The sequence below is a fragment of the Eublepharis macularius genome, chromosome 4 (genome assembly GCF_028583425.1).
Source record: "Eublepharis macularius isolate TG4126 chromosome 4, MPM_Emac_v1.0, whole genome shotgun sequence".
Taxonomy (NCBI): Eukaryota; Metazoa; Chordata; class Lepidosauria; order Squamata; family Eublepharidae; genus Eublepharis; species Eublepharis macularius.
In genome coordinates this window covers 62134516-62157790 of record NC_072793.1, presented here as the reverse complement: position 1 = coordinate 62157790, position 23275 = coordinate 62134516, and the positions used below count along the sequence as shown (strand labels likewise).

Here is a 23275-nt window from a genome sequence, read left to right as displayed (position 1 = left end):
AGCGTTTCCTCTCTAGGCAACACGTGCAAATACCGCTTTGCATGTACGTGCGCTGCCAAGCCCCCTTAGTCGCCTGCTCGAAAGCCTTCCTGCCTTCGCATCGCTCGTACATACCGGTTCAGTCGTGCTTTACAAAAGGGAGGGGGAGGCTATCTTTTTCATAGATGGCCAAAGGAATAGATGCCTAAATTGCTGGACGTAAATGGCCAATTTTTTTTTCTGTCTGCTAAACAACCCCAAGCGGTTTAGCCCGTGCTCGTCAGGGTCGGTCGCCACGAGACGACTACAACTTGACGGTATATTCTCTATCTCCAACCACCACAGTATTACTGGTGCACTAATGGGCTGGGACCTTTACAACGCTCCACGGGTGTTCTTCGCGCCTGCAATAACTTGCCTTCTCCCTGCTCTTGTTTTAGCTCCCCCCCCCCCATTTTTTTTGTAGAGCTGCAATCGGTGCTTGCATACTTTTACAACCTGCTGCTCCCTGCAACGACTTCTGGTTCCAAAATATAGTTGCTCGCTGGGTTGTGTAGTAGTTGAGCGCAGGCTCCGCCCCCCGAGCGTGGTGTCAGAGCGAAATAGAAGCTCCGGTTGGTCGGGTTGGCGGACAACATCTGCTCGACTCCTTCATTCAAGTGACACCAGAGCTTTCAGGGATATTTGAGGCACCATCCTTCCGTTCCCCGGCCACTTCTGCCACTTGTACCCGTGCGGATCGTGTGAGGCACCACAGCGCTCTTAGTCCTACTTGCAAAGAAGTGAGAGGGTGCAAGGCCTTCAAGTGGCGTGGCTTGGAAAAGCAGGACCATGTGTGCAGAGCGGTTAGGGAAATTAGTTACCCTGGCGTTGGTCTTTGCAAGCTTTGAGCCAGTCGTGAGCACAGAAGCCACCAACCCTCCGGAAGGTGCCCAAGACAGAGCCCCGCAGCAAAAAGGGCGGCTGTCTTTGCAAGACACAGGTACGTGGTTCTCCCCCAGCAGCGGGACCTCGGAAGGCGTTTTCGTTAGGAAGCCGGTGTAGTCTCCTACCGTTAGCGTTCCGTTTCTGTCCAATCTGGATTATGACGTGCGCTGCCCTGGGATGGGCTTCGTTCTTTTACGAAGAGGGGTGACACAAGCCCGAATCACAGCAAGAAGATAGAAAGGTCGTTCTCCCCCCCGCTTTGGAAGCTCTCGCTCGCCAAGCACGTGTTCCCCTATTTGAACTCTGGAGGCAGGCGCCTCGCTGCTCTTCCACCCGGGCGAGCTCCTTAAATAGGCAAAAGAAACCAAGCGCAGGTAGAAATATAGCATCAGTGTAGAAGTTAGAGCAAATGATTGTAATCGGAAAACGGCTCCCCCCCCCGCCCCAGGCTTTAATAACTGGGAGCACCGGAGACGTTGCAAAACTGGTCAGCTCTAATCCTTTAACTTTATACCTAATTCTGGAGGCAAAAGGTGGGGTGGATGTGTAAGTTCAAAAGATGCTGCGGGGTTTGCATTGGATCGGAGCAGGGGAAAGAACAGTTTAAACGCGCCGGGGCAAGTAAAAGCGAGCCGAACTGTGGAGTCCCGTTTTTCTCCAGAGACCCATGCCATGATGCAAGTGACCGAGGAGGGTTCTCCTCTTCAGCTCCCCTTCTGCGATCTTTTTCATGCGCCTTGCGTGCAGAAATCACAATGCAGTGGTGGCCCTCATTTGGAGGAAAGGGTATAGAGCTTAGACTCTCTTACCGGGAATGCAGAGAGAGAAGTGAAGGGATGTCGTCTCCCCGCCCCCCCACTTTTTAACTGTCTCCCCGCTGGCTGTGGCGATCCTTTGGTTAAATGCACACACGAGCAGGAATGCACGAATGCCCATTAGAGGCTGCCACATGTGAATCACAGCTCTGTGCCGTTCTCAGGACGCTGGAGCCAGGACATGTGATCGAAACCTTTCCTATCCCGTCCAGTGCCAACACAAGCACTACAGCTGGGCTCCTGGACGCACATGCAGGCCCCAGGTCCAAGCAGCACGCTTATACAACGCTCGACAAAGAGTCCTTTTTACCGTTTTCTGTGTGCTGCTTCTCTTGTGCACATAAAACAATATAATGATGATCCTCTGCTAAAGGAAAGTGGATACAGCTGCCAATCCATAATAACTTGTACACCCATCCCATTCATGACTTTTAAAAAAGAGAGGAAAATCTCAGTATATGTCTTTAATTCATGCTTTCAATGTGAGCTTTCTTTGCAGGATACTAAACATAAGCTTGGCTTGTACTCAGCCTTTGTAAGTTCTCAGTTTTCTTTTTCTTTCATGAATTCAAATAAAAGCCAGCGGGGTTTCTGTAATTTGAGGCAACAGGTCTGAGAAAGAAAGCTGGCAGTGTGAGAATCCTGGCTCTTGGGCACTCAGCATTCTCACCCTCGCCACATTTTGAAGCTTTTCTGTAGATTCTCCCTTGGCTTCCTCACATTTTTTGGTAAAAAGTTAATTCAAGAAATGATTTATTCAGTATGTATTTTGATCCGAACACATTCATGCAATTTCTGGTGGAACTACCCTCTTTAGAAGTACTGTACAATACAAAAAGGAAAAACAGGTGGACCTTAGGACCCTATGCCTGAACATGGAAATTGGCTGTTTTCCTGCAGCTGCACATTTACCGGGTAGCAAACCCCATTTATCACACTATCACTTCCTTCTGTGCTTGCATTTGTGTGACTGTGCTGTACAAATGCAATGAGTATGACAGTAAATAGTGCATCAGAATGAGTTAGCAAAGGTTTTGTCCACCTTTAGGGTTATTACTGAGTTACAGGGGCTATAACTGGCTTCAGTAATTTGGAGGACAGATGCTTATACTAGCCATGGACCTAACTGGAAATCACTGCCTAACTTTTGCTTAAAGGAGAATTGTGAGTATCAGGCTTCCAGCATTAAATAAAATCAGTGAAATGGGTTTTGCATAGGCGTTTTGTATCTGCTTTCTATAACTTAATGTGTGGATCTGATTTCTACAAAAGCAAGAGCTATAATTTTGGCCTTGTGTACATCTTCCTCTTCTTTAAACGATGTTAGCAAAATAACTTTTTCCCTTTCAGTATGTAGCACAGCTTTAGAAACTGACTGTGATGGTTATTCATTTTCAGCTGAAATTCAGCACTGCCTGGTCAATGCTGGTGACGTGGGATGCAGTGTGTTTGAATGCTTTGAAAACAACTCCTGTGAAATACGAGGCTTACATGAGATATGTATGACATTCCTTCACAATGCTGGAAAATTTGATGCACAGGTAAGCATAACAAATCTGAAACATATAACAACAAACTTAGAAGTTGCTAATATTGGATGGCCTATGGCCTCTTTTCTTGCTTTGATCCAACTCCATATCTCAGTTTACGTTTTCAGTGTTCAGAAATGTCTTTCTAACCTTCTAGCTCAGCTTCATCATTGACACTTCTCTTTTTTAGTGCCCACCATATGCCATAGATCTCACCAATTGAAAAATGACCATAAAGTTTCCTGAATAAGACTGTATAGAAGTACTTAGTTGATAATTATGTTCGTAAGGCTTATAAAACTAAGGGTCTGCTGAGCCAAAGACCTAAGCCATCCTTCCACATATACTTGGTTACTCATTGCTTGTAATCATGACTTGTTGAACACACGCAACAAAAATGAAATAACTTTTCCCCACTGCACACTTCTAATTAACGAGATTCACAGTTTAAATGTGATTTAAATGTGCAGGGCAGGAGCCCTGTGGCACAGAGTGGTAAGCTGCAGTACTGCAGCCCAAGCTCTGCTCACGACCTGAGTTCGATCCCGGCGGAAGCTGGGTTCAGGTAGCCAGTTCATGGTTGACTCAGACTTCCATCCTTCCGAGGTCGGTAAAATGAGTACCCAGTTTCCCGGGGGTAAAGTGTAGATGACTGGGGAAGGCAATGGCAAACCACCCTGTAAAAAGTCTGCCAAGAAAATGTCGTGATGCGACGTTCCCCCATGGGTCAGTAATGACTCAGTACTTGCACAGGGGGACTACCTTTACCTTTACTAAATGTGCAGGGCAAAATCAAAATATACAGAGGTGCCCATTGCCAAAGAGACAGGACATTGTTTATTTATTTATTAAAGCCAGCTTATTCATCAGTTGTGGGAGTTATTATAATACTAGAATCAAAACCTATAATTTAATGGGGTGTCATCCTGGATTCACAGTTCTCGGTATTGAATGAATAGAATGGTCCAAAACATTTTGACATCTGATATGCCCCCTAGATTAGTGAGTAATTTAGTAATAAATTAAATGGTTAACAGTGTGGTGCCCTTTAATACTGCCTGAAATCTGCTGCTTCCGATAGAAGTTCTGTATGCCAGATCATTTTAAGGACTTGGTCCTGAAGGCATCGCTTTTGCTGACATCACTGAGGACTGCTAAGCAGCTCTTCTGCATAGGCCTGCCTCAATCCAGGCATAACATGCTAGCCAGAAAGATTTCTCTGAATTACTTATGCTTTGCCAAAACTCATCTGGCACACTTTCTGTGATCGGTCAAATTAATTGCAGCAGGGGGATGTTAGATTGTAAAGGCATCATAGCCCATCTCTGCTGCTGCTTTTTTTCAAATGATCCATTGGTTCTCCACCAGTGTGAAAGTACATTCCTTAGGCAGTGTGTGGTATTACGTTTGCCTGCTTTGTTTTCTCTCCAAACCATTTGTACATCACTGAAGCATCCTGTTATTATGTCTTATATAGCTTCTCTTCCATTTCAGCCTGGAGGGAAGGAGAAAATTACGATGGGCCAGTGGTATTTGGCTTCACTAGGCTGTTTACAGAATGTGTGTGTTAACTAAAGATTGCAGCCTTAAGTTTTCTCATATAGGAGAAATAAAAATCTATTAAAAAAAATTGCAGCCTTAAGTTAGCAATGCTTTCCTAACAGTGCAATCCTAAGCAGAGTTACTCCAGTCTAAGCCCATTGAAATCACTGGTTTTAGACTGGAGTAAATCTTCTTAGGATTGCGCTATTCGTGCGATAAGGAGAGCTGTCTCGCAGACAGAGGTGTTCTGTTCATTTGGGCCACAATACTATCCTTTGCTCTGGAAACATTTCTTCCTAAAAATGTTAGGCTGTCTTTCCTGGACATGTAAGGGTATCTGTTTCCTTTTGGATTTATTGTTGTTATCTGTCCATGTTCTGCTTTTGAGACAGGTTTACCTTGTTCCTTTCTTGGGCTTTTAATTTTTGTAAAGATAAGAAATGTTCATTTTCCATTATAGTATTTGAGGCTTTTTCTACATATATAAATGTCGGTAGGGTATTTTTGATAACCAGCCAGCTATCTCATGAGTGAGGAATGCCTTATTATCCCCACTGTAGTTGAAGTTGGTCTAACTTTTGCCATTATCAGGGATAACTGGCAATGCAATCCTTGGCATATTCAACACCCTTTTAAGCCCATTCACCCTTTTAAGCCCATTGTCTTAGTCAACATAGATTGTCCACTCCCCATCCCAAAGCATTGTGGTCTTTTAAGACATCCACCTGCTTTTTTCAGTTGCAAAGAAAAGGCCAAATAAAAGGAGTCTGACTTCTGATGCCCCTTATAATGGCAATTGAATTATGCTACCTTTGTGTAAAACATGACTAGAAATAAGAATAAGCATTTGCCCTGCATGGTGCACCGAACATTAAGTACTTGTCAGCTAGGATGACCAGAAGCTTATAAGGAATGAGAGGAATGCAGGAGCATTGCCAGTTGCTTGTCATACTGCAGGGAGAAGAAGAGCTGACCAATTACCCGGGGAATTGTAACATATCACTGAAGCATGACTGGCTTTCCTACCTTGTGGAAGAAAGGAGCTAGAATAGGGACTGTTCTGCTTTGTGATGTGGGGTGCTCTGATTGATTGCAGATTTCACTAAAGATGCATCTTTCAGGCATTTTCTTTCTTTTATCATATCTTACTTTTTCTTTCACCTTTTCATCCTTTTGGAACCTTAAAACCGAAAACGCATTCCCTGTTTAAAATAACAACATACATACACCTATAGACACACACGCACACACACGCATATTAACGTCATAATGCTGTGGTAGGTTTGCACTTAGGGTTGGATTTTTTACATTGACAGAAGAGCCCTCTAGATGAGTGGGAAGAGGAAGAAGGGGGAGTTGTTCAAAGGTTAATTTTAAGAGAGGGTAGATAATTTGTATCTCCATATGCACTGCTAAATACTAAAGTTACACACTGATTCATTTAGTCATAAGGAAAGCACAGAATGATATAGAATGCCAAATCCTCCCCCCCCCCTTCTGAAAGCTAGAAAACCAGCTTAGCGCCCGCCAGTTTCTGAGATATGTTCAGGTTCTGAAATGTCAAGATCTTCTACACTATCTTAAGAGCTAGAAGACACACACTACTGCTCAACAGTAACAACCTCTGCTTTTGTGCTGTAAGTATGCATTTATTTATAGAAATATATGTAATAATCACAACAGAATAACCAGTCTCAGAATAAATCAGTACAACAATAGAGAAGCAGGTAGACTGAAACAGGAATAACAACCACAGAGTTTTAGAAAGTCTTAGTCTAGGTTCTAAATGGTAACAGTGAGGATATTGGGCGAGCCTTTCTGTGGAAGCTGTGTTGTCACAGCAGTCGCTGCCTGTTTTGTCTGTGATGATAAAGGAACAAGGACAAGGCCTTAGCTGAAGATCATAGCAAAGGGGCAGCTTCATACAGAAAAAGATGGCCTCTTAGAAACCGGGGCCATTTAGGGCTTTAAGGGTTAAAGCCAACACTTTGAATTGTGCTTGGAAACTAACCAGAAACCAGTGTAGATGTCATCGAATACATTCAGTCATATTTTTTTTGCAGCATATTGCTATTGAAGTTTTCATGTGGTCCTCAAAGACAGCACTGGACACAATGCATTAAGATAATCTAACCTTGATGTGACCAAAGCATATATAATGGATACTGTCTTTCATTTCCCCCCCCCCCTCGCCCCTGCCAAGCAATTCAGCAAGATTCAGCAAGCTCACAAACGTAGATTGGTAAAAGTTTCTTCATGTTAGGATTTCACTTGGTCATCCAATGATAAGACTAGCTCAGAGAGCATAACCATGCTGTGGATCTGGTCCTTTGTGAGAGTGCAGCCCCAACCAGTGCAACCCGAACATCATTTCCATGGTCAAGCAAACCCTCCCATCAACAGCATCACTCTCTGGCTGAATTGAGCTTCAATTTATTAGTGCTCTTCAAGGCCGTTACTGGTTACAGAGACCTTAATCAGCAACAGCCACTGCCCCATCTGATTCTAATGAGGAGGAAATACAGAGGTGAGTGTCATCTCACTCCAGATCATCGGATTACTTTAGGCAGCCTATCATGTAGATGTTAAATAGCCTAGGGGGAAAATTGGGGCCCTTTAGGTACTCGGTAGCATACATAATCAAACAAAGAGGAAGTGCCACCTTCTTGTAATCTACCGTCCAGATATGATCAGAATCAGTGAAACACATTGCCTGCAACACTCCTAGGAGGGTACCACTCTGCTGACCAGTCCTGGAGAACTAGTACGGTTACACTTCCCCTGTCTCTCTCCTGGTACAGAGTCACCGAAGCATATATATGACAAATCTACATTGAGAAACAGGTCAAAATAAGTCCATATAACAAGGATCCTCCAGAACAATTTGGAGCTGGGCTGTCACTTTGCTCTTGTGCATCTTGGCCAGGGAGGGGAGATTCATAACCAGCCAGTTGGAAGTATTATCAAGGCTCACGCGAAGTGGTTGTCTTCTGTAGCAAATGCCTTCTGTCATGAGTTTGGTGTTTGTGGTTTGTGTGGTTAATGATCTTGCCAAGGAGGCTTATCTTTCAACACCAAATTAATCTTCTCAGGTATAATTTCACTTTGCATTGCACGCCCTCCGTGATAATATCCCAGAATGGAATTGCCAATATTTTTGAAGCCACTGAATGGTATCAGCAATCAGAGAGTATTGCAACTGTTTTCTACATAGTTCAAAATTCCCCCATACCTGTTATTGCCCTCTTCCAGCATATGCTGACATCTTAGGCGGTTATATGGCTCTACATTTTTATGTAGTCTTCAGCACTAATAGCTGCATTGTCATTCCATGACTGTGACAATAAAAAAAGTCACAGACATCGTGAGTAAATAGAACCTTGGAGAAACTTCATCTTCAACAGAATGGAATTTGAATAGAGCGCACCTTGTACCATGGCTACTGAAAATGCTTCCATGTGACATGACAGTGCTTACATATAGAAAAACTATTTACTGTGCAGTTCAACCAGTTGTAGTCTCTGCACCTGCAACATACGTTACTGGTGGCCATTGGCATTAACGTGTCTTGCAATTGGGAAGCCATATGATGAATGGCTTTTAAGTATTTCATCCTTGAGCTGCTTCCACATGCAAGCTTTTCCAGTAATTGACACAGCATAACTTCCAGTCCATGCTTAATGGAGATTAATATAAGTGTACTTTTTCCCACCTTTTTTCAGGGGAAATCTTTCATTAAAGATGCTCTAAGATGCAAGGCTCATGCCTTACGGCACAGATTCAGCTGCATCAGTCGCAAGTGCCCTGCCATCAAGGACATGGTCTTTCAGTTACAGCGAGAATGCTACCAGAAGCACGATCTTTGCTCTGCAGCTAAAGAGAATGTCCACGTCATTGTAGAGATGATTCACTTCAAAGACTTGCTGCAGCACGAGTAAGTAGGCATAGCATAGAGCTTGGGACAGTGGTGGAATGTGGGAGGGGAATAATAGAAAACCCACCTTCTCTGCCACCAGTGAATACTAATGGCATTCCTGTGGGAATGATTTGTGGCAGTTCCAGGTGAAACTGCACATCCCTCATTTTATTGATCTGAAAATATACATACAGCCAGTGAAGACAAAATACGGCTAGTACTGTTTCCAAGCCATTCACATAATATGTTTGTGTAAATAAGTCAACGGTGGGCTCTGCACAAATAAGATGGTGTATTGATCAGAGCAAAAAGGGATAAAGGATGTCCAAAGATGTTAAGTACTGCTCCTTGGTAAACATGAATGGCGTTACTAAAAGGTTGCCAGCAGCCTTCCCACTCCACCCCTTTGAGCCTGTCTGGGGGTTGCCTTACCTGGGTCTAGATTTATACCTTGGAGACTCAAATGCCACTTCACACATTGTGGTAGAGTACATCCCCTTCTACCTCATATGTAAAATGGCTTCACATCCCAGTTTCACACTGTGCCTCACATAAATGCAATAAGGGAAGCATATCCCAACATATATTTCCATGCTTTGTGTGCAATGCAAATGTGTGTGTGTGTTTGCCTCACACACTGCCGGGCTGAATTGGATCAAGCTGTAATGTGTTCTAGGGTCTAAGATAATGTGTGAAGTGACCCTGAGTTAAGTTTCTACAGGCTTCCTATGTGACTCTGGATTAAGCTACTTGGCTGTGTTCATATGGAGCTGTACCTTTCGACAAGTATCAATTGCCCATAAAGATAGTTCTGCATTATGCCTAGGCTTACAAATGTGATTAATGCAATCTGTGATTAACTGTAACAAAGGAGTCGATATGAATACTTTTGACTGATCTAGAAATATTGGTTAATAGATCTCTTTATCACATTACTAAACAAGATCCAGAGGAGTTAGCTATGTTAGTCTGTAGTTGCAAAATAGCAGAGTCCAGTAGGACCTTTAAGACTAACCAACTTTATTATAGCATAAGCTTTTGAGAACCACAGCTCTCTTCGTCAGATGCAGCTGACGAAGAGAGCTGTGGTTCTTGAAAGCTTATGCTACAAATAAGTTTATTACTAAACAACATCTCAAAAACTACGCCTCACTTCTTAACTAACTAAATTAATAAGAGATAAAGATTCCTATACAACAAAGATGGTAGAGGGTTCACTGCTGTCACTGGCATAATGATCATACACTATGTAGGCCACAGCTTGGATTCCTAGTTAGGAACAGGGGAAGAACGTGTCAAACTGGATATTATTAATGGTATTTTTGATATATTGGATTAAAATCAAGCCACAGATTCCATCTTCAAAAAGCTTCTAGCATTCTGTAACATACAAAAGATGAAAGGAGGAGGTGCTGCAGATATGAAAAATGAACACTAACATAGTCATACTTGCTATTCATTTTTATATAGTTTGTTGTCTTAAGCAGCTTATATATTTTTATTTGTTTATTTATAGCACACCTTTCTCACTGAGATCCAAGGTGGATTACAACAGTACAAGTGACAATGCAATATAATTGACAGCTAGGACATTCATTGAGCAAAGTATAACAGAATAAGTAAAACACAAGGTATTCCTCTCCAACATCCACTTCATTAAATTTTTAAGATACTATCTATGAGATACAATGATACTTATTTATATTAGAGGCACAGATTTCATAACTAATTGTTTCACAACTACATTATTAGTTTCATCATTGCTACATATTCAGTACTATATACTTTTGCCACTTCTACATAGCCAATGTAACTTTTAACAAATGGATAATATTTCAAAATACATAAGGGAAATCGATTTAATTCAATTCGATTTGCTCCTGTTTGAGTACAGCAGCAGCAACTTTTATTGGCATTACATCCATGTTAACAAAAACACTCGACACAACCAGAACTCAGTCTACAAATATACAACTCGCCTCATAGATGCAAGATACAAAAATTTAACTACAGTTTCAATAACTTTTTGGTTCTGAGTAGCCAATAGGAAGATAACTTTACATTTATCAGATTTTCCAATTTGCTCTCTCAACAGCGGATCAGTGAGTGTGGGATGTATATCACAGTAATAAGTACAATACAAAAAAACATGTTCCAGGGTTTCTATGTCTTGCTGAGCACAAGTGCATAACCTGTTAGCATATGACGTTTAATGGAATCTCCCATAAAGTATCGCAGAAGGTAGCACGTTAAACCGAGCTAACGAATAAGATCTGCGATAATGTGGGGGCATTAAACAAGTGAGATATTCTGCCCTATACCCATGGGGTAAAAACCCCAAACCTAGGGGTGAACATCTGCCTTTTGCAAGACTCCTGAGATTCTGAATCCCGATGTCAAGGAGTCTTTGTCTGATCAGTGCATAAGCTGGTTTTTCTGAGAGGGAAAATATAAGGGAAATCTATTATATATCTCATAATAAAAAAGTGTTTCTAATCAAAAAATGTTTTACATTTATATTCAAGATGTTTGATTTAGGACTAATTCTCATTCTGCTTTCACATTGCCTAAATTTGTCTCCTGCTTGCATAATACACATTCTATCTCTCCTCAAAATTCATGATTGATCTGTTTCTCAAATAAGCTGTTAACTTGGCCATTATTGCATATTCCGTAACAAAATTTTTAAACAAGCATAAAGCAGAGCACAGAGATGAAATCTGTCTGAAACAAAGCATAACTGATTTCCATGGAATGTTTAGCAGTGTGGAAACTTGTTAGTAGGCACATATCTACATCAGCAGACAATACCCAATAGCAAAGCGTTCAGTCCTCGTCCTTACCCAGGCATCTCTCTGAACTATTTCTTATGACGTATCCTGTAATCTGGGTAGAACATCTACCTGATTAATTCAGTTTTGCATAGTTTGTAGAAAGCTAGGAGAGTAGGGGCTTTCCTGACCATTTCAGGTAGGCCATCTCATAAGTTGGGGGCTATCGCAGAGAAAGCAGATGTGCGGGCAGCTGTTGATTTTACCCAGCTGTAGGGGGTTATCTTCAGAAGACCCTGTTCAGATGAGCAAAGCTTCCATGGTGGAACATAGGGGGAGAGGCGGTCGCACAGATATGAGGGGCCAAGGCCATGAAGGGCTTTGACTGTGATAGTCATGACCTTGAATTTCACCTGGTGACTGATGGGAAGCCAATGGAATGACTGCAGAATAGGAGTGATAAGCTTGCTCTGTCTAGCTCCTGAGAGTAAATGAGCTGCAACATTCTGCACCAATTGAAGTCTTCAGTTAAACTTTCAGGGGAGACCAATGTGGAGTGCGTTATAGTAATCTAGTCTCGATGTTATTGTGCCATAGATCTAGGTGGCCAGATCAGCTGTGTCAAGGTAAGGGGCCATCTTCCAGACCAGTCTGAGTTGGTAGAAGGCCTTTTTTGCTACTGCATTTACTTGCTTCTCTAGCAGCAGTGCTGGATCCAATATAACCGTTAGGCTCTTAACTGACAGCCAGGCTACAAGTGACGAATGACACAGGTTGGACACTTGTCAGCTTCCCTCAAGTTTTGATGGGAAATGTAGGCAGCTTGGCGGAATGTTGGACAAGTGACAGTTGAAAAGTCCATTGGACAGCAGTTGGAGAGCCAAGCTGTAAAACCAGGATGCCTACATTTCCCATCAAAACTTGAGGGAAGCTGACAAGTGTCCAATCTGTGTCATTTGTCACTTGTAGCCTGGCCCTGAGTCAGGCAGGGTCAACGGAACCCCATCAAAGGTCAAAGAAAAGTGTCCTTCAAGATCTCTGCTTTTTTTACATAGACGTTGAATAATCTGGTGAATAAGATTGCACCTTGTGGAACCCCGTAAGATAAATCCCACTCTGAGTATCGCTGGTCTCCAATAGCAACCCTTTGAATTAATCCCATGAGAAACTATTTAAGCCAGTACAAGGCACATCCCCTGATACCTTCTTCTGCCTCCAAACATCTCGACAGGATGACATGGTCTACTGTGTGTGGGGGGAGGGGGATGACTGTCTTTTCAAACACCTGAATTATTCTACACTTAAATTGCATACATATGCAGAATTATAGTGAGAGACCAACTTTTTGTGACTAGCAGGATTTGAGTTCAGTGGCACCTTAGAGACTAACAAGATTTTCAGGGTGTAAGCTTTCAAGAGTCAGAACTCCCTTCGTCTGCTAGTCATTTTTTTATTTTTACTAGCTAGTACAATTCTTACTATTAATATCTAACCTGCCAAAACATGGGTACAAATACTCCAGTTACCTCTCTGAATTTCCATAGACTTCCTTTCCCCATTCCATCTCTACAGATAGTTACAAATGGATCCTGAAAACATGTCATTGCTGCTCTTTGAAGCAACTAAATTCTGAGGGAGGTTGTCTTCTTACTTGTTAGGCCAGGATACACTTAATAGAAGTGCAGCTTTGACAGCTTTTACACCCTATACTGTGAAACCATTTGTTACTGCTTACTAAAATTAACTATGAAGGGGCAGTTCTCCCCCACAGATTGTCCTTTAATTCTTCTTGGATGAAATATTTGATTGAGGCCTTTGCATTGTTTAAGGATGAGGCTGGTGTGGAAGCATTAATTTGCTCGGGTGCTGAAGGAAAGGCTCATCAGATTATACAGCAATTAGGCATTTCAATCACTGAACCAACATGGGAGAGGCTCATTTTTCCAAATTATATGTGATACTTGCAATTTGGAGGGCACAATTCTAAAGCTTTGTTGCGCACACAGTTATATGCAGAGGGGCTCCTCCGTTTTCATTTGTATTGAAGAACATTCCATATATGGGTTCTCTTTTGCACATGGAAACTGTGTTCTGATGCTGCCAATTATGGGATGGACCCCATTCTCAGGGAGTTCCTAAGTGTGCCCCACCTCTTGCATCAGGCCATTTGTTTGTGAAGGTGCTCCTTTCATACAGAGGTAGAAGCCAACATTCTGATTTGTGGGTGTCCAGTTTACCTTTCAGATTTTAGCAATGCAGGTCAGCTGTTAATATTTAGCATCTGTCTCCATATACTCAACTTCACTGTATCAACTGTTATTGGTGATATGATTTGTGAAGTTGTTCTGGGGGAAACTTGGTGAACTTCTGCCCTATGCTTACATGCTCACAGGGCTCAGTGGAGGGCAGAGAAAATAATCCCATATGCAAAATATCTCCCAAGCCACAACAGCTACACTTGTTTTTCTGAAATGAAAGCTTAGCATTTCAGGAATCTATAGTACAGATACGAGATACCGTATTCTATTTGGAATTCCGTTCACATGTCATCAGAAAATGAAGTCTTGCTGCCATCTGCTCTGTAATATTTTATTTACTACAGCAGTGCCTACAGGGCCTGCTGTGTTGATAACACAAACGCAACAGACACATCCTTACATGTATTTTAAATGTTTTATGCATGAGCAAAATATCAGCCAATTTTGGACTATGTTGCATCATGCCACATCCATAAAGGATATGACTCAATTAATTTAAGAACAGGCAGGGCTTTTTTCTTTTTTTTTTGCTGGCAGATGGCAAAGTGCCAGGTATGATAAAGGATTTGTCTGTAGATTAGACTGGCACAAAACATTTCTTGACTCATTCTGCTTTGGAGTCGCCAGTCTGTTGCACACTGAGTGAGATAAGAAGTATGGTTTGCATCCAAAGTACCGTAAGAGGAGGTCTGCTGACTGAAGAGAAATTTCTCACCTCCCCTTTCCCACTGTAGCCCTAGTTGCATGAAAGGCTGCTCATAGGAGACAGCGACCCTGAGGGGCAGCGTGGGAGGCAAATGTGCCTGGTTGTAAATTTGCTGCCCTGGTATGTTTTAACTTGCGTTTCTGTTAAGTCTAAATGCTTTTAAATTGGTAAACTCTACATTTTAATCTGGTTTAATTTGGTCCATTTATGCCTTAGCAAATTGGTTGCTACTCTGTGTGTGACCTTAGTCCAAGGAGATAAGGCAAGACAGAAATGTTTTAAAATAAATCAACAAAATGAGAGGCTCTGTAGTGGGAAGGGGGGATTGGCAAAAATCCTCCTCTACTTTTGCTGACAGAAATGCTTTCTGTCATCAGAAAGCAATCTTTGAATCAGTCCCTGTGTCTCATATTCTTTTGGGCTCTTGTCATAAAATCCACAAAATACAATTCTAAATGGTTGGTAGCTAAACATCTATCAGATCAGTGCATCTCAAACTTTGTTCTGGGGAACACCGGGATCCTGAGAAGCCATTTAGGGATTCCTCCATCCGTCAGTGATGGTGGACAGATTTCTTCAAAAGACACCTTGCCTATCATTCCTGGTCTGGTGGGCAGCTGCAGGAGAGTGTTCGGCATAAGTCACGTTCTCAGTTCAAGCAGGACAGAGGTAAGGCTCAGTAGCCCTGGCTGTGCTGGATATAGGCTGTGTGCCTCCTAGGATCCAGGCTAGAATCCTGCACAGTGGGCTGAATTTCCATGAACAATGGTTCCTTGACAGATACTGATATGGAAAGAGCACTTTGAAGGTAGAAAGCTTGAAAAATATCGTCCTCCTTCTTGGTGTAGAATCAGAAAGTTGGGTCATCTAACTTCCACTTCTTTTGTAATTAGAAAATATACTTGATATTTTCAAGATGAATTCAAAAGAAGGTAATGGCTGTAGCCCACACACAGATCTCTTCCAAGCTTCCTTCTCCCTAGGAAAGTGCTTTTAGCAGACAACCCAGCCCTGGGCTTTTTCCCTTCAATGGTAAGAACCAGGTACTATATTTAAAGAAAAAATGAAACTTAGATTCCCAGAATTCTAGTGTTCTTCTAGATAGGAGAGGAAGCATTCCTTTTCTTCTTCCTTTGTTTAGTCTTTTGGATTAAATAACAGCACATGTAGACAGTTGTGCAATGTTTTGCTTAAGTGTGGGGGATTTTCTGGCTGTCCCGAGCCAGCCAGTGATGAGTTTGTAGCCTGAGGAATGAGATCAAATCATTACCAGAGCGCGAGTTAACCATAAGTACATATTACATGTTCTCACAAGAATCCATATGCAGCAGTGCTTTCAACTCTGTAGGAAACTGCCTCCTTTCACATGGGAAGAGGATTGCTTAACAGTTAGCATCCCTTGTCTTCATTAATAAATCAGAAGAAAAGATTAGCAATGAGAGGAGGTGATCGGCAGCAGAAAAGACTCTTTTCCCACAAAGCTTGAACTACAACAATTATCGAGATCATCAATGCTGACGAGTCCAAATTTTCCAGCAGTCATTTCCTTGAGCCACAATTGCATAGTCAAGACACATCAAAGCCTTATTATTTTACCCATCAACCTTTAGTACTGTACTGTATATTTGAGGTACCATAGCATATGAAGTATAGCCTATCCAAATTTCAGATTTGGAAGTGTTGCTTTCCAAGTGCCAATCATGTGGTGGCTAGTTAAAGAAATGGCTTGGCTGATAACTGTTAGCGTGATTTCTTGGATAGGCATGGAATACTGATGCAGTTTCCTAGGCACAGGTATTTGGGGGGGCTCAAGTATGTATCATTGGAAAGAGCCAAATTTCATTATAGCTGTATCTATTCAAGCAGCCTGAATAGGCCAGTTTAGCTTGGGCTTCTCAGAGCTTGAGAACAAAGTAGGGTCAGCTACAGTCAATACTTGAATGGGAGACCGCCAAAGAATATGGAGGTTGCCACATAAGAGGAAGGCAAGAGTAAACCACTTCCACTCCTTTATTGCCTGGAAAGCCCTGAGATTGGGGCCACAGTGAGTAGATAGTGACTCAGTGGGATGTTCTTCATATATATTAAGCTCAGAGTCACAAGGAATTCATTTTCTGAACCATCTCAGAGCCAGACACTGAACATTAATGAAAAGCCAAAGATTATCTTTGTAAGGGGCCTAATAGGTGGTTACGCTATTCTAGAACCTAGAAGAAAAGAAAGTATTTCTATAATCAGGATTATCTATGTTGCATGTTGGCCATGCAAGTACAGACTGCAACTTTGGATACTTAAAGGCAGGGGTTTTTTTTTCTTTTTTCCCCTCACAGTGGAATTTATATAGAATTGGGCTGCCTAAAGAAGTCTAGCCTATGATGGAGCTCCTTAACACCACATTTTAGCAGGCTGCAATAATCTACAATTTTATGAGTTTTAAAAAAAAAAACAATTCAGATTCGGTGCTAGTGCAAGTCTACGATAGTGAGGAGCCAGCACTGAAGGCAGCATTCCAGTGCAAGCATTCTTAGGAGTATCCCTGTACTTCAGAAGAAACCTTCATGAGTCAAGCTCATTGGTTGAAATGAGACTGAGATACATGTACATGTCCGATAGCCATTTTAATGGTTTACCATGAAAACTAGAAGCTTTTGAGGGGTGGGATTAATACTCAGAATCTGTTTCTCAAAGAAAGCTCAGGATCTGAGGGTCAATCATGACAGGATTATGAAATATCTGTGTAAGGATCTCTCACGCTTTTTATTGTTAAATTGCAACCACAAATCAGATTGTGGCCAAAGCAGCTCTAAAGGGCTGTCCAAGGTCAGGGAAAAAAAAGTTAAATCCTTTCCCCTTGCTGCATCCCCTTGCCCTGTCCTTAAAAGCTGCAATTAAAATGTGCTGAAGATCCATTCATAGATCTTCTAGAATCTCATCTGGCTTGACTTTGATTCTAAAACAATCCTACAACAATTTTATTAGAGCTGGAAGTGGCTTATCATTTTTTTAAAAAAATCTGTTGATGATCCCTTAAAATGTGAAATAAGAACATTTTATTTCATATGATCCTCAATTGACTTTTTAGGGGATAAACAAGAACAGCAGTTCAGCTCTTTCCAAGGCCTTCTGTTAAGAACATGATTACCTTTTTCACAGTAGTTAAAAAAATTACTAGAGTAAGTTCCACAAGACTTAGTGTATTTAGAAAGGTCACTAGCATTACTCGATCAAGTATCATGAATTTTTGGTGATGGTTGTAATACTGTTAGAGACAGGAGACTCTGTAGAACCGAGAACATAAATATACATTCTCATAGCACAAATTGATGCTAGGAGTTCTTGCCAATTAACCAGGCTTAATACTAGTTATAGTTGAAAATAACTGTGCTATGAGGCAACAAACCACTGATTTTTTTTCCTCACCACTGATGGTATTTTGTCAAGTCTATAAGTCTGTGGTCAAAATTATATACTTCTTACCTCTCAGATCTGATCATGTTTCTAGAAAACCCATATTGTGGTTCCTAACAAATCTACAATTTAATGCAGCACTTAGGCCAAACCACTATGTTCCATATCAGGGTGAAATTACACGTCTAGTTCTTCCCCTCCTTAAATGTGGTACGAATTATCCCTATTCAGATGTTGTTATGCCAGGCATTTACCTGCTTCTGCCTTCATCAGCTAGTGATGTGGAATGGACGCAAGGATATGTGCCGTGCCACAATGTCAGTATAATGAAACAAAGGGGAAAAGGAAACCTTGCACAGGTGCCATGTTTTGTGGCACCCCATGTTCCTTATAACATGTAGTTCCATGTTTAGCTCCTGAGAAAGGACCATGGGTCAACAGCAGAGCACATATTTTGACCAAAGTAGGCCCCAGATTCAAGCCCTGGCATCTCCAATTTAAAAGATCTCAGGAAGCAGGTGATGACTTTTTTTCTGCCTGAGGTCCTGAAAAGTGTCTGCCAATTGTAATAGATAATACTGTGGTAGATGAACCAGTAATTCTGAGTTGGTATAAGGCAGCTTCATATATTACTTTAGTTCTATTTTCTTCAGTGAGAGCAATTATAGGGCCCTGGCCGTTTCCACTCATCTTACCTTCTGCCGGAACATCGCAGAAGACTGCGGCTTCACGCTCGAAATCGCACCAGGAAGACACTCATCTGGGATTTTTGCAGAAATCGCGTCTTCGTGGCTCAATTTCGCGCAAGAAGAAGCTGTCTTCCACGATGACAGCATCTTCCTAGTGCGATTTTGCATGCGAAGCAGCTGTCTTCCATGATATTCCGGCAGAAGGTAAGACGTGTGGAAATGGCCCCTATGAAACACTAGGACTTGGATCTAAAGTTAATTGGCAGTTTCTGCTGATACTCCCTTCCTGCTGCAGACCTCCCTCATGGTCTCTTATCCCCCAGGAACACCATGTTGTAGATTTCAAGGGGTTGCAGTGGAACGAAGGTATCTGGATCCAACCTTAGGTATACTTCAGATCATGTGGTCTGAAGTTCATGGTCATATTTTGATAGAAACATTCCATTAGGAGTTGCTACATGATAGATCAGCTACACTGAGGGAGCAGGAAACTTGTCAGTAAGCATTGGGAGACAAAACAATATAGAAAGCTTACATTTGCCTTCGTATGGGGAGGAAGGGCAGTCAGCATTTAGAACTAAATGACAAAATTCTATCAGTACCCTTAGTAAAGAGCTCTGCTTCAAAGCTTACAAAGGTGCAAAAATTGATTAAATCTTCAGCAAATGTAATTTTTACACCTCTCTATATATACATGCTTTTCAGGGGAGAGCACACTATAAATCTAATAAATACAATTTTAAAAAAATAATAAGTGCCAGTAGAAGTCATTCACTGTGAATGCCAGCAAAATCTGTTGACCACTGTTCAATAAACTTGGTAATCTTAATGGAATTATATTGCTGTGAGAGATGGAGGAGAATATAGGCTTCGAAAAGACGGCACAGATTGTGATCTTTGGCCCAAAGCAACCACAAGCCATGGAGAAAGAGACATGGAGAAAGAGAAGGAGAATGCCAGAGACTGCAAAGGCAGGGGGTTCAGGGAATCTGAAGGTCGTAATGTGTGGCTAGTGGGCTACATTCATTTTGGTGGGCCCCAGGTTGGTGGGCCTGAAGAAAAATGACAATCTGTTTTTTTATTGGTGTGTAACCTTCTGTTCTTCCATAACCATCTACCATGCTTTGATTTTTCTGTTAGACCATATGTTGACTTAGTGAACATCCTGCTCACTTGTGGAGAGGAGGTCAGAGAAGCCATCACGCAGAGTGTCCAGGCCCAGTGTGAACAGAATTGGGGGAGCCTGTGTTCTGTCTTGAGTTTCTGCACCTCAGTCCCACATGGAGACTCTGCCCTGGAACCTGAGAGAAAACCAAATGAAATCTTCAGATCTGCTGCCAGCCAAGGAGACCTCACAGTCCACTCTGAATCTGACCCCAGAGAGAACTCCCGAAGCACCAGGGGGGAAAGAGGTAGCAAGCTCCAAATGAATGCTCACACTCGCACTAAAGCTGGGAGCCACAGTCCTAAAATGGCCCATGGAATCATCGAACAGGCAGAAGAACTGTCTGACTTCTCTGACATCCGAAGGTGAAAGGAGGACCCAGCCCTTCCTTCCTCCTCCACTAGAAACTTCCTCCATTGAGTCCATCTTCTTATCTAGGGGCATTCCAAAATATTTACAATATAGAGGGGGTGGTGTCAGGCACAGGGCATTGTGGAGAATATGACTGTGTCAGTGTAGGTATTCTAAGCAACAGAGGAAAAGCAATGGCTATTAGTTATTGACGGTATCCAGCAAGTTCAGTGGGTAGGCGCAACAGGTGTGTTCATTTAAATTTATTTATCCCTTCAGAAAAGGACATTAGGAGATTGGATGCAGGGAGTGGTGGTGGTTTGTTTCTTTATTTATCAGGGATGGAGGATAAATTTGTCTGAATTTTCATTTGTCCACTATTGGCTCACCATCTAGGTTAGGTTCAGCATTTAGTCTCTAGACAGAAAATAATCCGTTCTCTACTCTCTGTCAGAGGCCACAAGGTGGCTGCTAAAATGGAGTTCTACATTGGAAAGCTATCCATTTCAAGCTAAACAGTTTCTCTGAGCCGTTGTTCCTGCCTGGGTTACACCACCTGACTAAGTGTCCCTTTTATTGGTTTGTATGGATCACCCATACACTTTTCTCCCTATTGTTACAACCTCCTCAGGAAATCAGGTGATTACACAACCAAATTATGGACAAAATGAACTTTTCAACTACCCTAGTTTCACATCAACATGTTTTTCAGCAGACCTTCAAAATACTACCTGGTTTCTAAGTGAAGCAGGTTTCCGAAATACGGGGTATGGATGCTCCACCAACGCTTGGTTATACATGCAGTACTTTTTGGAGGCTTGATGAAAATCTGTCTACTTGAAAGCAGGACCATGGCGGTGGGGCGGCAGTGTTCCCAGCCTGACTGAAGTGCCAAGAAATGGTAATTCTGGTAACCCAAGCACTACAAAACAATCAGGTTAATGATCTGAAATGAGCTTAGTCTTCCTGACATTCAGTCCTAAAAACGGTTTCTTGAAAATAAGTCACATTTATTTCTTTTTAAATTTTCTTCCAGTAAATGTGCTTTGGATTACATTCTGTGCAGGCTAGAGTTAATACGACACACTCCACCTTTACTGTTAGATATATCTGTTTATCGTTACCTAAGATCATTCAGGGTGTTGCAGATATCAGCCACTGCACTTGAAAGGATGGACAGCAGTAGGTGTCGAATCCTAAGAAGCGGATAATGGGAGGAACCAGTATATAACCTTTTTCTGCATCTCGTCCATAATTTCTGTTGGTTCAGAACTTCAGAAGGCCTTTAGTTTTTCCATCAGCAGAAATCTAGTTTCATAGACTGAAGCCTTAGTCCATAGGCTCCTTGTGCATCACGATCTCCCATGTGCAAGTGAGTTCCCTGTTTGATCAATGGCAGGACAACTCTGGACATGCATACATAGAATGTGTCCTGGTGCTGCAGTCACTGGGGAACCTTTGGAGAGACAAAGCACATGATATAAGCCCTTTTTGGTAAAACTTAGGTTGTAAGAACCACAGAATTGTAAATGCAGCCAGGAAATTTTACATTATTTCTAAGGAAACCATCTAGTTCCAAGTGATAATCCGGCAGTTCCCAATGAAGCAACTAAACAAGGAAAGGTATATGGTCCCCTTACTAATCTAAAACATTTTAAAATGATCTGATTGGAGGATTGTTCGTGACCACATCACCATGGTGTCATACATAGACAAAATTGAAGGCCTGCTGCAGGCCCATCTCACATCAGTTTGATCTTTCATTAGGTCCAATGGGAACCAAGGCATACCCACCATTGAATGTTTCTGTCAACAGATCACCTCAGCATGCATATAATTTATCTCCTTTCATTCTAGAGAGGTAAATATATGTTTCTCCTTTAGCTGAACAAAGGTAATGGAGGGAAGTATAAGGCCTAATTTTTTTCTTCTGCATGTAAAAATTGGATGTACGTGTTCACCTACTGATTCCACATATTCTTTTATTGTAAATATTTAATGTTTCTATTTATTATAACGTCTCCATTTAAAAAAAATTCTGAGCACTGCTGGCTAAGGTAATTTAAATATATGTCAGGACCTGTGTTGTATATATTCATGCCACTAGTATGTTTTTGTTGTTTAAAAGCAAGGAAAATATAATTTTATACGTTCCATAATGTTATTGACAGCATAAATCGTTTATTTATTGTTAACTTTCATTTCCAACAGATAAGAGTGCATTTAACCTGATAGTTCTATCAAGACATCTGTATAGCCTTACTTCTTTGAAAATTTAAAATAAAAAAAAATTCAGCTGTCCATTTAAGTACCCTGTTATATCTTAACTACCATAACTTTGTATTTGCTGATTATAAAAACAGTTTTGGAGAAGTGACTAGAGGGGATGCATGTGTTCTGCATTACTTTTCAGTTTGTCTTGCTTTAAATCCTGTGCATATATATCAAAAGTTGCCATAGCCTTTCTACTGTCCTGTTTAATTGGGTTCCAAATCTCTTGGTCAGGTTCCTTGTCTGATTTTCCTTATTTAACAAGACTCCTTACAGCCTAAAACCACAACATATTTTTGAAGCCAAACCCTTATTTACATCCAACTTGAATTCTCTTTCAAAAAAGATAGTAATTTAAGAATGTACATCTCAAATCATATTTTTGGTGCTGTGCTTGAATTTTCCAGGGTGTGAATTTGAGTAAAGAATAACACCTTTTTGACCTCCAAAATACAGCACTGTTGATACTGATCCATGTGTTTGCATGAGGTTTTAGCTTGCATAACAAATACTCTCCCTCATTCAATATTAGAGGAACATTCTGTTCCATGGAAGCCCAGAACTCTAAAGGCAAAGTGGAGACACTGGAAAAGACACAGCAATAATTTATAAGAAACTATACTCTGCTTTAATCAGAATAACGTTTTAAAAATTCAATTTTTTGTCTGAAATACTTCTTCCACAAATTGAACAGAGGTCAAACTGTCATGAGAAGAATGTTTTGTGTATTTTCCTGCCCTAAAGAGGGTTAAGTTTATCATGCTGCCGTATCAACTTGAAATGGAGAGTAATGTCATCATGAGTCAACATACTAAGTGTTTATATTTTCATTTGTGCAAACCAACAAGACTAAAAATTTAACCACATGACTTGAACATGGTCATAAAAAGCCATGTGGCCCTGCTGGCATCTGGTGGAACTGGTTTCTTCCGGGATTTTCTTTATGAA

At 41.4% G+C, this 23275-nt stretch overlaps 1 protein-coding gene across 1 annotated transcript; it reads left to right on the top strand.

Moving 5' to 3' along the window:
• Positions 1 to 646: 646 nt before the first annotated feature.
• Positions 647 to 22359, top strand: STC2 (stanniocalcin 2). The gene is made up of 4 exons (XM_054977233.1): positions 647 to 961; positions 3120 to 3262; positions 8515 to 8726; positions 19681 to 22359. Exons 1-4 carry the CDS (start codon positions 811 to 813, stop codon positions 20072 to 20074), a joined length of 900 nt encoding a protein of 299 aa, XP_054833208.1. The 5' UTR covers positions 647 to 810; the 3' UTR covers positions 20075 to 22359.
• The last annotated feature ends 916 nt before the right edge of the window (positions 22360 to 23275 follow it).

Bases quoted from the DNA above. Each gene is read 5' to 3' on its own strand.
- STC2 (XM_054977233.1), top strand. From the start codon at position 811: ATGTGTGCAGAGCGGTTAGGGAAATTAGTTACCCTGGCGTTGGTCTTT. The intron at 962-3,119 runs GTACGTGGTTCT...ATTCATTTTCAG, and splicing joins GCTGTCTTTGCAAGACACAG to CTGAAATTCAGCACTGCCTG. The intron at 8,727-19,680 runs GTAAGTAGGCAT...TTTTTCTGTTAG, and splicing joins AAAGACTTGCTGCAGCACGA to ACCATATGTTGACTTAGTGA.